Source organism: Perca fluviatilis, chromosome 1 (assembly GCF_010015445.1).
Source record: "Perca fluviatilis chromosome 1, GENO_Pfluv_1.0, whole genome shotgun sequence".
In the NCBI taxonomy this organism is placed as follows: domain Eukaryota; kingdom Metazoa; phylum Chordata; class Actinopteri; order Perciformes; family Percidae; genus Perca; species Perca fluviatilis.
Window position 1 is genome coordinate 22,951,805 of NC_053112.1, and position 13,400 is coordinate 22,965,204.

The 13,400-nt window shown below is 38.4% G+C and overlaps 1 protein-coding gene across 1 annotated transcript in view; it reads left to right on the plus strand.

Moving 5' to 3' along the window:
* usp43a (ubiquitin specific peptidase 43a) overlaps nucleotides 1-13,400 on the plus strand; it is a 118,030-nt gene that overhangs the window by 81,262 nt on the left and 23,368 nt on the right. Inside the window, exons 9-11 of the mRNA XM_039814967.1 lie at nucleotides 4,368-4,471; nucleotides 9,087-9,164; nucleotides 9,425-9,554. Of these exons, the coding sequence (XP_039670901.1) occupies nucleotides 4,368-4,471; nucleotides 9,087-9,164; nucleotides 9,425-9,554 (312 nt within the window). The remainder of the gene's footprint in view (nucleotides 1-4,367; nucleotides 4,472-9,086; nucleotides 9,165-9,424; nucleotides 9,555-13,400) is intronic.

A 13,400-nucleotide genomic window follows, 5' to 3' on the forward strand; every position in this document is an offset into this window, starting at 1 on the left:
TGCTTAGCATGCTAAGTGAAAAATTGTTGGATTCTCTGTTGTTGAAGTTTGAGTAACCCTTTGTAGGTAGCCATAGTGACTACAGTATTGTGTTGTCTCTTTTATTATTATTAATTACCTATTGGAGTTCTCTTTTTTTATTAATACTTAGTCCTCGTGCCTGATTAATAGAATTCTAATCTAGTGTCCTGTAGTTCTGCAGTGCCGAAAACCTTGCAACCTTCATTCATTCAGAGAGAAGAAAAATGTATTTCCAACACCAGAAACTGCCAATATTTAATGAATATTTTGATTAAAAGCAAAGAGTGCACCTCAGGACATTATAGACACACACACAACACACACACACACACACACACACACACACACACACACACACACACACACACACACACACACACAGTCTAGTCTTTTATGAGAGCCTAATAATGATTTTATGTGCTGAGAATTAGCATACATTCAATTATTTCACCGCCCAGTAACACAAATCCTCCTCTTTACCACCATATAAGTTCTATATATTTCAGAATACTGAGTGAAGATTAGAAGCAGATTTTTATTATATTGTATTATTTGAAAATGTGTACTATTACTGCTACAGTGGACACATTACTGCTACATTCCTGGATGAATATTTAAACATTACATCCTGTGATTCTGAAGTGTTTTCCAGACAGCCGGTTGCCGGTTGCATGTTCAAAATCCACCTCTACTTTCTCATCTCCACTTCATCTGTTTCTCCATAGACAGTTCAAGTTATCTGCACACCATGAGCCCCAAACCTCTGCTCCACCCTTAAATACCGCGGACACTCACGCTGTCCACACTGCTGGACGTCAAGTTGCCATGGGCAACACCATGGTGACAGGCAATATTTGAGGTGGCCTAATCCAGAACGAGCAGCTTTTAAGCTTTATAAGAAAAGAACTAAGGCAGAGAAGAAAGAGAAATATCAGCCTGATTTTTAGGTACTGATCGCTATCTCAGTTTCTTACCTCCTCAAAGCCTCTCTGGCCAGATACAAACTCATTGAATCTTCCCAATCAGGATTTTTCGATGTAGATTGAATTTTTTTAGCTGAAAAGGCCATCAATATCCCAAAGGTGCAGGACTTACATTTGAGCTTCTCCTATGTTAAAAGGAAAAATAAAAAAAATACGAGCTGATGTAAAACATAAGGATTGCTTGTGAGTTCACTATCAGTGTGCAATTTAGGCACTATACACACAATAATCACAACATTGCTATTAATATGCTTCATTCCTGTGACAGGCAGCAAGTGTGTAAGTACTTTGCTGCTATTAGTTGGGTTGTCCCTTCTTCTTCATTAGATGTTTTGGCGCCACCCAGAGGTTTATTTGGCAAGATACAACTTTTGTTTCGGGGTATGAAAAAAGGAAAATATAAATTGAGTTGTTACTGACTTGCATGTCAAAATCTAGCTCCTCAATTTGCAACAAGAGATAGATTGTGGCCAGACAGACCAGTTACAATTTTAAAGGGTTTAAGAAATTATCTGAGGTCTTTTACTGCATACTAAATCAATCTTCCTTAGGAATTTGTTATTTATCAACTGTGAGAGGTCAAAATTAGTTTTGATTATAATAATTAGCTTGAAGTTCTTTTAAAATAATTTGTCTTCTGAATCTATGTTAAAATAGCCCATAGTAACCTCATTTATTAAAATGCTAACGCTCTCAAACTTCTCATGGTCACTTTTTGGTCTTACTAGTACGTACTGATTTCTTACAGTTTGACCAGTTAATTTATCTACTGGATACTAGCTTTGGCTTAAGTATTTCACAAACATAAACAAAGTAAATCAGAATTACAGTCTTAAGAATTAAGCCCTAGACTTCTGGGGGCCCTAAGCAGGATCTGGTTTGGGGGACTCTCCACATTGTAACATGTTGCCACTGCACTTGGCACTAAACCAACTTGTGTATTGTAAATATTAGTTTAAGCACTCATAATGTACAAATAAGCATTTAAAAGACTAATGTGAGACCTATTAGCAGCAACACTATATTATATTATTATATATATTATATTATTTTCAATAGACCAGCTCTGTTATGAGCTCTATTGTGGGACATTTCAAGCGCTCTTGGGGGCCCTCTGGTAGCCACGGGGCCCTAAGCAGCCGCTTAGTTCGCTTATGGGTCGGGCCGGCTCTGATTACAGTCATATTCAAGGTGATGCATTTATTTACTTTTATTTTTATTTAATTGATTTTATTTGAATGCTTTGCATACTGTATTCAGGTGCTGACGCAAAAGACCCCTATACAGTAGGTTTAGATTTTGGGTCCTCAAATCACTCAAATTCCCCACTGGGGTCAACAGCTCTCCTTTAAGGCAGATCACAGATCATCCTGTAGAAGCTTGTGAATCCTTTAAAATGTACCAGACTATAATCTGATTACTCACATTGGTGAAAAGTAACTAAGTACATTTATTCAAGTACTGTGATTAAGTACAATTTTACATTTGTGTACTTTATTTGAGTATTTTTTGTTTTCTGCGACTTTTACTTATACTTTAACTGCACTACATCTCAGAGGGAAATATTGTATCTTTTACTCCACTACATTTATCTTGCAATTAGTTACAATTGTAGTTAATTTTAAATTAAAAAACATATATGCTTTTATGATATATTTCAGTACTACTAATCTACCCAGTTGTATGGCTATACAAAGTATCTAAGATTGGCTCCACATTGATGAACTGCAACTTTAAAATGCTCTTACATGTATTTGTTAGTGATAAAAAGACAGAAATACAATATTCTACAGAATGCTCATTAGCATAAAGTGTTTTGTCTCTTCTTTTTATTTACTTTATTAGTAAATAAAAAGTATACTTTATTACTTTACAATTTCCTATTAACCAAATCATTTATTTATTTTCATGCTCGGCTGCAGTTTGTATTCTCCAGCGTCGGCACGCTCAGAATGAACACATTAGCAACCTGAACCTCTGCTCCCTAATAGCTCAGCCCTCTTGAGGAGCTATAATCCATCTGTACAGTAAATGCATTTGCTCTATTCCAATACTATCTTTCCATTCAAATGACACGTCGACAAATCTTAAAGCTACAGTGCATAGTTTCTGTCTCCCCCGTGAGGAATTCTAAGTAATGACAACAACACTGTCGGCGGGTCCACATGATACAAGCCTTACGTGATCGCTCAGTTGCTAGTAGCCAAGGAGGACACGGGGGATTAAAAAAATAAATAAATGATGGACTCTTCAGAAGAGGTAATTATCTTCACTCGAGCTTCTGCGCAGGACAGTCGCCGGACGACACAATCTTCTGAACATAGCCATGCTGAGAAATGCAGATGGAGTTGTGTGGAGCTGATAGTCTTAATTAGCTTTGTAGCAAGTCATTTGGCAATGGCTTGAATGTAACGGACGTTTATTAATATCAAAAAGTTACGCACTAAAGCTTTAAACTTTGTTTAGTTCAACTTCTCATGGAAATGTAATGTTGATTTTAACTATGTGGTCACTTTAGAGGATGTAGTTTGATGTGCTGTTGAATTGCATTGCTTTATACAAAGAGGTGTTTCTGTTATTTAGCCTACCCTCATTGATTTAAGTATGAATGGAGTTGAACTGAGTTGTATACACACTATGCTAGTGGTGATGATTAAACAAGATGTAGTTGGTACATAAGCCAAAATATTTTTTTAGACAGACTTTTCTTTAGTAATGTTATACTGTAAGTAAAGCACTCTGATGTGTACCAATGTAGAACATGATGGACTTGGTCAAAATAACACCTCTAGAGCTGTTCATCACTGTTTTGTCTTCCTGGTTTGGGACTTCCCTGATAACAAACCAACTTCTCTCTCTCTAAGCTATGGGTTCCTACATGCACAGAATAATCTGCCACCGTTTTTTTTTTTTTTTTTTAATCATTTTACATGAGATATTTCTGTATTTGTGTTTTGTTTCTGTGTTCTTCTCACTAATTTGAAATGGGCGAGGCTCAGTTGGAAAAATGTGATGTCACTGATTCCCATTCGCCTATCAGAATTTAGGAACATGTCAAAAAAATGTGATAACAGAATGTTGGGTTGTTTGCTGATGCCACACAGTCCTGATCAAGCAGGCTAACTGAACATTTTAGTGTTAAACTCTTAATAAAAAATAACTTGCTCATTTAATTATGAATATTTAATGCTATTGAGAAAAAAAATCAATGTTCCAAATCAATATTGCTTTGATTTTAAATGTATCCGATAAATTCAAGATTTGGGATTACAAGGTAACAAGCCTTTCTGGATATAGCTACAATTGCAAGAGGGGAGCTCTTTATGGTCACAGCTATACTAATCTGTATTACTCGCCCTGCAGAATGCTGGGGTGCTGTTCAAAATCAGAGTAGTGGGAGGATCAGCAGCCTACAGCTACCTGTCCCCAAAGGACAGCAGGCCTCTGTACCACCCTGCAGTTGACAGGTAAGACAAGCACACACACACACACACACGTACACTTACACAAAGAAAAACAACATATTGTACTGTACTGTACAACTACGCATACCAAACTTGTTTTGTGTGTGGTCGATAACACATTTATGGCAACATAGATCTACAGTCAGTCCACACATACATGCACAATAGCACATCCTATAACACACATACACTGCTAAAACACTAATATGTTTGGAAATCATAAAATTGGAATCATAAAAGCATGTAGAACTAAATGGGCAGTCGGAGAGCGCAGACCTCCGCCAAGGCCATGCTATATCTTGCAGTCTTAACAAAAGTGAAAAATAATTTGTGTATCACCCTGTGATCTAAAATGAAATGGGTTCTTCTCGGCCCATGCTTACCCTTCCACCAAGTTTCATAAATATCGGTGGCGACAACATAACCTCTTTGGCGCTGGTAAAAAGGCAATAATTACATAAAAATAAAACTAAAAAGCTATTTAAGGGCCCTGCCACATTGATGAATTACTGCTAGTGAAAAGCACAGTCACATATTGTAGTATGCACACAAACAAATAATCATATCAGCCTATTAAGGCTGTAAAGAAAATGGCTGCATGAAGTCTTATTCTTATGCAAAAAGCTACAGTTCCTTTGAGAAGAAATGGACCTTAAGAGGATTACAAGGGACTGAGCAGCCATAATGATTTCCGTTTGATGGTTTGAAGATAAGGCCTTTATTTCCTGTGTGATGATAAAGGGCATGCTGCTGAGGAGCTTAGTATAAATCTCTACTGTTGTTCTACTGAGCTGCAGTGAAGGTTTTCTACAAAGGAGATAAGGAAATGAGATTGTCTTCCAGATACAGCTAGTCATTTGTGTGTGTGTGTGTGTGTGTGTGTGTGTGTGTGTGTGTGTGTGTGTGTGTGTGTGTGTGTGTGTGTGTGTGTGTCTCTGTGTGTGTTGTATTGAGTTGCATGTTGCTTTTATCACATTCAAATTGTAAATGTGATTTTGCTCCCTTTACACGATGCAGATAGGATCAAGATGCAAACTAACAATGAATAAAGTTACCGTAACACTCAATGACAAGAAGCAGGTTATTCATGACTACATTACTAATCTGTATTTAAAAACTGTTTCAACTTGAGTTTAAAGTGATCCCAATCATGATCCTTTTTAAGTTCTGTACTGTAGGTAAGGAGTTCCACATATTGATCCCCCGCACAGAGAAATAGTTTTTTTTATGCCAGCTTTCGAAACGTTTTTTTCCCCTGTGTGTTAAGGGTTTAGTTCTTTCAAATCACAAGAAGATAATTGTCCCATGTATCTGTAATTTTCAATAGCCATGCTGGTGGTTTAGATTTTTTGTGCCAAGGTTTTCAGACCTCTTTTACCAGCATCCCATTGCATTGAGAATGATTTTCTGTCGAAGTAAAACTCCCATAAGTTGTATAGCACTAAAAGCAATCGCAAGAAATAAGATCTCACACAAGCCTGAAGATTAGTGGCTGAATATCCAGAAACTGTTCCACTGCATCTCCACAGTCTGCACTATTTTTTATTTTTTATATTATAGAATTTAATTACATTTTCAAAATGTGTGCCCTGGTCAACAACTGAATGCACGTTGTTTGTCTGCATGTTTTTTGCGGAGTTTGGAGTTTGCCATTAGAATATGTGTGACGGTAATTCCACAGTGTTTAATTGGCCAGCTGTTATGTGTTGGCAGCAATCTGGTTTGTCAAAGCTTTGCTGCTGCTCTGTAAGATGGATTTCATTTTATTTCTAGGTGGCACGGTGTTCACACAGAGAGCGGTCTTTCAATTAAAGCAATCAAATGGAAAGGTTAAATCAGGAAAACTAAATTGTGAGAGAGAGCATGATAGGCAGACACATTAGTAACTGGAATAACAAAAAGTAAGAATTTTGCAATTCAGTTTTGAAATTAATTAATAATTCATCATTTAAAGACAGTATAAGATTATATATATATATATTATATATATATTATATATATATATATATTATATTATACATAACTTTATTTACAGACTCAAGGTCCAGATATAAAAGTACACATAATTGCATTGAATTTGATGTCATACTGTAGTCCATAGTTTGAACAGACTCTAAGCAGTTGTTGTAGGCCAGCACTATAAGGAGACATAACATTTAAATCATCTGCATACATCAGATGATTAATACACCTATCCCCCACCATACAACCAGTCTTACACACTTCTAATGTCCTAGAAAGATCATCCATATACCAATGAAAAAGAACAGGTGACAATATTCCACCTTGTCTAGCCCCATTGGTAACTGGGAAAGGATCCGATGTTATCTTGCCACATATATCTCGCATAGTTTGGTGGGAGTACCAATAATGCAAGATACGTATTAGGTATGGGGGGACCCCTCGCTTTTGTAATTTTATAAACAGTTTACCGTGATTAAAGTGATGGTTCGGAGTAATTCACCCTAGGGTCCTTTGCACCATGACCTCGAGCCAAACACCCCCCCAGAAGCTTTTTTCACCTGGGTCTAACATTGGCCGAGTTAAGCGAGTAGCGTTAGCCGCTGAATAGCTTAGCGGGGCTAATGGACCACGTTTGTATCTCTTAAATACGACGCAACTAATAATGCCCGAAATGATACCAAAGGTCTACACTAGTGTATATATAGGTTATGCTCTCATAAAACGATGGATTGGAAAGTTTGTAAGTACACCAGAAGTTTATGTAAATAACACTTGCCTGCTGGCTTCTGCTCTCTGCTGTTGTTGTTGCTGCTGTGAGATGAGTGCTTAGGGACATCTACAAATTACAACACCGAAAAGAGATGCAACAAAAATATTTTTTAATTTAACTTATTTTTTAAAGTAAGGGCTGTAATATAACTAGCAGGAGACAAGTAATAATTGAGGTAAGTTTGGAGACATTACCTTATTTAATCATTAAATGAATACATATTTTTGTTGTATCTCTTTTCGGTGTAGTAATTTATAGACGGCCCTAAGCACTCGTCTAACTGCAGGTAGCAGCAGCAGCAGCAACAGAGAGCAGAAGCCAGTTAATAACAATGTACATACAAATTACTTTAATTAATTATATTATTAGACGAGCACAACCTATATTTACGAGTAGGTCAAACCTATATTCGAGTGTAAACATTTTGGTAATTATGTGGTAGTGGTCGATTTACAGAGATACAAACATGGGTCCATTAGCCCCGCGCTAAGCTACTCAGCGGCTAACGCTACTCTACGCTAACTCGCCCAGTGTTACACCCAGGTGAAAAAAGCTTCTGGGGGGGTGTTTGGCTCGAGGTCATGGTGCAAAGGACCCTAGGGTAAATTACTCCGAACCATCACTTTAACACCGTCAAAAGTAATATAATTAATTAGCAATTAAATCATCTTTGTATTTGTTATTGGTTATTAATTAATTAAACACTGAAAAAATCTACAATTATTTCAGTAGCACACTCAGGCCTCCACCCTTGATCTTGTGTGCAATGTGGTGCTTTGTGTGTCCTGCATATTGTGTTGAGATAAGGGTTCTCATTCATCCAGAGACAATTATTGTTGCAGTGCTCATGCAAAAGTCAAGTGCATTCACAAGTGGAGAGAGAGGAGCATATTTTGTTGATAGAGTAGGTGGAAATTAGCATTATTGAGTTATTTAACCCCTTTGGGATGTGTTGACATGTTATGTAAGCCTGACATCTAGTGGTAATGCTCAGAACATACCCATTTATGCATTAAACATGTTCACAGTGAACAATACCAAGACAACGACATGAATTCTACTTTCAAGTTGAAGTGAACCTACTCCCAGTGAGAGTCAGTCTATTATTGGCCGGTCTCCATTCAGAGTACAGATGTTTTGCAAATTCAAAAGGAATTTAATTTTGACACGGTACATTTGCCATCATTGATCCGTCATGTTCCCTGAACAAGAAAACGACTTTTGCCCCGAGAATTTGGCGATTACTAAATCTACCTTGGCCTTGTGTCAGCGCTGTTTGGCTCTTGAATACCAATGCTGTTTTTATCTTTCCTCCTGAGATCAAAGCAGTCAAGGAAAGCTCTGCATTACAAACATGACTTATTTTGCTACATAATGACTCAACATCAGACTTTGCATATTAATGCATGATGAGAAGCCAGGTCTCACCTGTGCAGTATGTCCACTCTATGTATTCCCGCTGTTAAGAATGCAGAAATAAAATTTCAACCAGTGTAACAGTTTCTCTTCCCTTTGTCTACTAATACTTTTTGCCCTTTTATTCACCTCCAAGGTAGAGATATTTATTCTTCTTAACGTGTGTGTGTGTGTGTGTGTGTGTGTGTGTGTGTGTGTGTGTGTGTGTGTGTGTGTGTGTGTGTGTGTGTGTGTGTGTGTGTGTGTGTGTGTGTGTGTGTATGTGTGTGTATGTGTGTATGTGTGTTCAAAGAAAGACGTCTAGGTTACACCAGAACTAGCATTATTTGCATGACAGCAACACAGATTTCAGCCTCTCTCGCTTTTGTGGTTTCTGGCATTTGGAGATGAGCCAATCATTTTTACTAACTGACTTAACTAAGATCATAAGATATATAGATGTATTTAAAGTTGTCCACTGTGTTGTAGAGCTCTGAAGTTCTGCGGCCCTGGAGGACCTCCTCACCTGAAGGTTGTCATCGAGTGGGAGAGCAAGACTAAAGAATGGTAAGAATTGTGCACAAACATGTTAACCTCTTGTGGAGTATATACTGTACAATGAAGAAGAACATCTTATGAGCGGAACACATCATCAGTGTCATTTTATCATTTGCATGATTTCCCAGAACACACGATGATTCAGTCCGTGTCTGTAAAATTGCCCCAAACATACAGACTCACACTGGTGCAAACACTGCAAACACAAATCTGCAGCTGAATGGAAACAATATGCCATGTGTGTCTGTGTGTATGTGTGTGTGCTCCAGTCTATTTGGCAGCATTCAAGAAGAGGTGGTCAAGGATGCGGAGAGTGTGAGGAGCCAGCAGCAGCAGCATCTTCAGCAGCATAGCTGTACCTTGGACGAGTGCTTTCAGCTGTATACCAAAGAAGAACAGGTGAGACTAAATACAACACAACTATCAAGTAAACAACATATGGCAAGAAAAAATCCACCTTCTTCTTAATCACTAGTCTTCCTTTGGTGTTTTTTTTACAGTGGTGTGTTGTTGTTTTTCCTAATCTTCTGTTTTTCTTTATAATTTTTGGCATGCGAGTATGAGTATGAATAGATTAGTTTTTTTAAGAGAACACTTTAAGGTGAAATACTACTGATACATTTGCTGTGTATATTTCTATAGCCTTAACTCCCTCACACTTATACCAGCAGTGAATTCTTCTTTCTAGCCAGAGTGAATGGGGGCAAAGAAAAAAAAAATGGCTTCAGGTGGACAGAAATCACTCCAAAGCTGCCAAGTATCAATCTATAATTTCAGGAACGTCTGTCTGTCTGTCTGGGTGTTAAGCATATCTCTCGAACCGTTAGTCCGATGGATTTCAAACTTGACAGGTGTCTTGCTATGGGCACGAGTAAGTGCAGTGACATGTTTGACGTTGTTTGGATTAGAAATGCAAAGTATATCGTTAAATATATAGGTAAAAGAAGCACACATTGGCTTTTGCCGCTCTAGCTGCTGGCCACTCCCCCTCTCACACTGAGTGAGCAGTGAGCAGGAGCAGAGAGAGAGAGAGCAGCTGAGCTTTGGCAGCTAAAATGTGTGCAAAGTAGCACTACTTTGGACTGTCTTTGACTTTGAATAAACAAACGACAATTCCCGAATTTAAGGACATTACAGAATCCCACATATGCAAAGCACAACCAGACAACAAGTGCAGACAGCGCGTGATGTCACTTATAGGCAAGCTATCTATCTTATAAAGCGAGACGTATCTGTACAGTGTGTATCTCTCTCTCTCTCTCTCTCTCTCTCTCTGTGTGTGCGTGCGTGCGCGCGCGCACACACACACACACACACACACAGTCCGGTTCTGGTGGTTGATGATCGCAGATATGTGCTCTTTAGCTCCCATAACTGGCAGGGTGGGTAGCACACTGCCATGAGTCCATGTCTCTAATGTCAGATTACTCCACATTTTAATTGTGATATTTTGTGATTACATTCTGATTCTGCAATGTTCTCTGTCAGGTAAATATAGAAGCACAATGTCTTCCTCCATAGGCGGCGTTATGTTTTCCTCCGTGGGTGCTCATGGGCACATGCCCTTTAAAAAAAAAAAAAAACGGACAGCGGCCAATATAAACACACTATTAACTCGATAATAAAGCCGCGAAGTTTCAACTCAGGACAGCGCCACTTCTCACAAATACAGAGAGGACTGGAGATGAGAAGTTTAACTGTGACAACCAACTACCGCTGACCTGACGGAGCACCGTGACCGGTGTGCCAGTTTAGCTGGTGATCATGTCAACTGATATTTGCATGAAATCAGTGAATATTGAACAAGGCCCTGCCCTGCGTTCTGCTCTGCCTCCGCCCCTCGAGTGCCAGAGGTTCACATTTTCACAAAGTGTTTGAAAGTGAGACCAAATAATGGATATCACTGAAAACATCACCAGTTGATGTGTTATACATGTCCGTTTAAGCATTTTCCACACAAATACAACACATACTGCTTTCTGCTCTGCGGAGGCAGAGCAGAACGCAGGGCAGGGCCTTGTTCAGTATTTACAGATTTCATGCAAATATCACCAGTTGACATGATCACCAGCTAAACTGGCACACCGGCCACTCGCGGTGCTCTGTATCTAGCGCACAGTAACAGATTCTGGGGTATCAACCGTGATCAGCTTCGAAGGAAATTAAGAACTCTCTGCACTGGTGGTGGATGTCGTTGATGCACTTGCATCATTAGCTTTGCTTTTTTAATAACAAATTTGTCCATTTAATTCTCACTCTGATTACCTAACGCACATGCACGCACTGTGGGGGGTGGGGGATGGAGGCGTTTTCATCCAAGAGACGCTGTGATTGGTGGATAGGATATGGAGCAGGGGACTGACAGCGACATAACCAATCACATTATCGCACTGTGGGGGGTGGGGGATGGAGGCGTTTTCATCCAAGAGACGCTGTGATTGGTGGATAGGATATGGAGCAGGGGACTGACAGCGACATAACCAATCACATTATGACAGACGCTCCACTTAGCACCAATTGCAATGTTTAATTTTAAATGAATGTAGCCTACTGGCAGTCTGGCACACATGGGTGCTCGGTGGGTGCTAGGTATTTTCCGTGGGTGCTTGAACTCTGGAGCACCCATGTTATCGGCGCCTATGTCTTCCTCTGATGTAGACGTAGCCTACACTAAGTCAATAGATAGTAGGCTATACAGTGGAGTTGCATATTAAGTTGTTCAGCGTCCTTCTGTAAGTCATTTTGGGGTATACTTTGATTTTGATAAATTCTACAAGCAGCAACACCACAGGCCAAGTAATCAGCCCGTTTTCAACGGGCACCGCACTAGTGTATTGCAGATAATAGAGTTTCAACAGATGAGAGTGGGTGAGTTTCTTACATAACAAGGAATTTCGCTTGGTGTTGTGGTGCACAGCAGTCACAAATATACACAGTAGGAGAACATAAAGTCAAAAAATCAATCCTAATATAAATATAAAATTGAAATTCACAATAAAAAAAAAAGTTCAGTTACCAACAACTGAAAAATAATGTAAAACAACTTACAGTACAGCTGTTCTGCAGCAATGACAGCGAATTAAGCCTTAAAGGTTGATGCAAAGAATTCCCAACTTTTGTTGATTATATACAAACCCTCTGTGTGTACATTATAAGCAGTGTTGGTACAGACTGTGTTACACAACAAAATAGTGCACAGTCAAAACACCAAAGCAGGCATGAGCGGTGCTATCTTGAAGTATAATTATGGTTTATTACAACTTGCATCTTTTTTTTTTTTTATAGATGCCATCATTTCTATGAGTTATGATAACACCAAATGAATTCCTAAGATCATTACAATGATTATATCATCACAAGACAATTCCACTGGAAGTTGACAAATGATTATAATTAAGTCATCACCTAACATATTGATAGGACATCACGACAACGCTAATCATATCTACCCAGTGTTATTAAATGTAATACTGTATCTCAATCTTGGTTTGAGTAGAGACTGACTCAGGGGAGATGGAACCACACTCAGTTTTTATATTCCTAAAGACATTTACATGAAGCATAATACCATTGTTTCTATACTGAAGAAAAAAAGGGAATTAAGTTATTTGCAGCAGTAAGCCCTGCATTTGTCCCATGTAACATGTTCCACACACAGAGCCCAGAGTACAGTGATTAATCGTGCCTAAAATAAACTAATTAAAATGCTGTATGAGGTGGAGAAGATAAGCCAGCTCACTGTGAGGTTATGGAATGTAACATCACCATTTACAGTACATGTACTGACTGAAATGAGCTAGTTTAGAAGAATGGCAGTTTAATTAGTAACTCCTCTAAATCCTGTGCTAGTGTATCAGCCAAAGTCTAGAGATCTCTTACTATGTATTCCTCTCATGAAACACTATTCCTGGTACAATTTAATTAATCAAGTTCAAGCTGTGATTGAAGATTTGAGCGTTAAGAACTTACTCATGATTCCTTCCTTCCCTTCTATTACGTTTTTTGTCACTAATTTTGATTGGTACACTTTGTGTTTGATTGAAATTGACAGTTATTTTTTTTTCTGGCTCAAATATTGATACAATTAATCACAAACTTAATACAGATCTCCAGCATTTACATAACTGGTTGCAAGAGAATCATTTAACACTTAATACCAAGAAAACAGAATGCATGTACTTCCATTCATCTAGGAGACATTTATCCATATCCAATCCCATCTTGTTCTCTAATCAAAAACTTTCA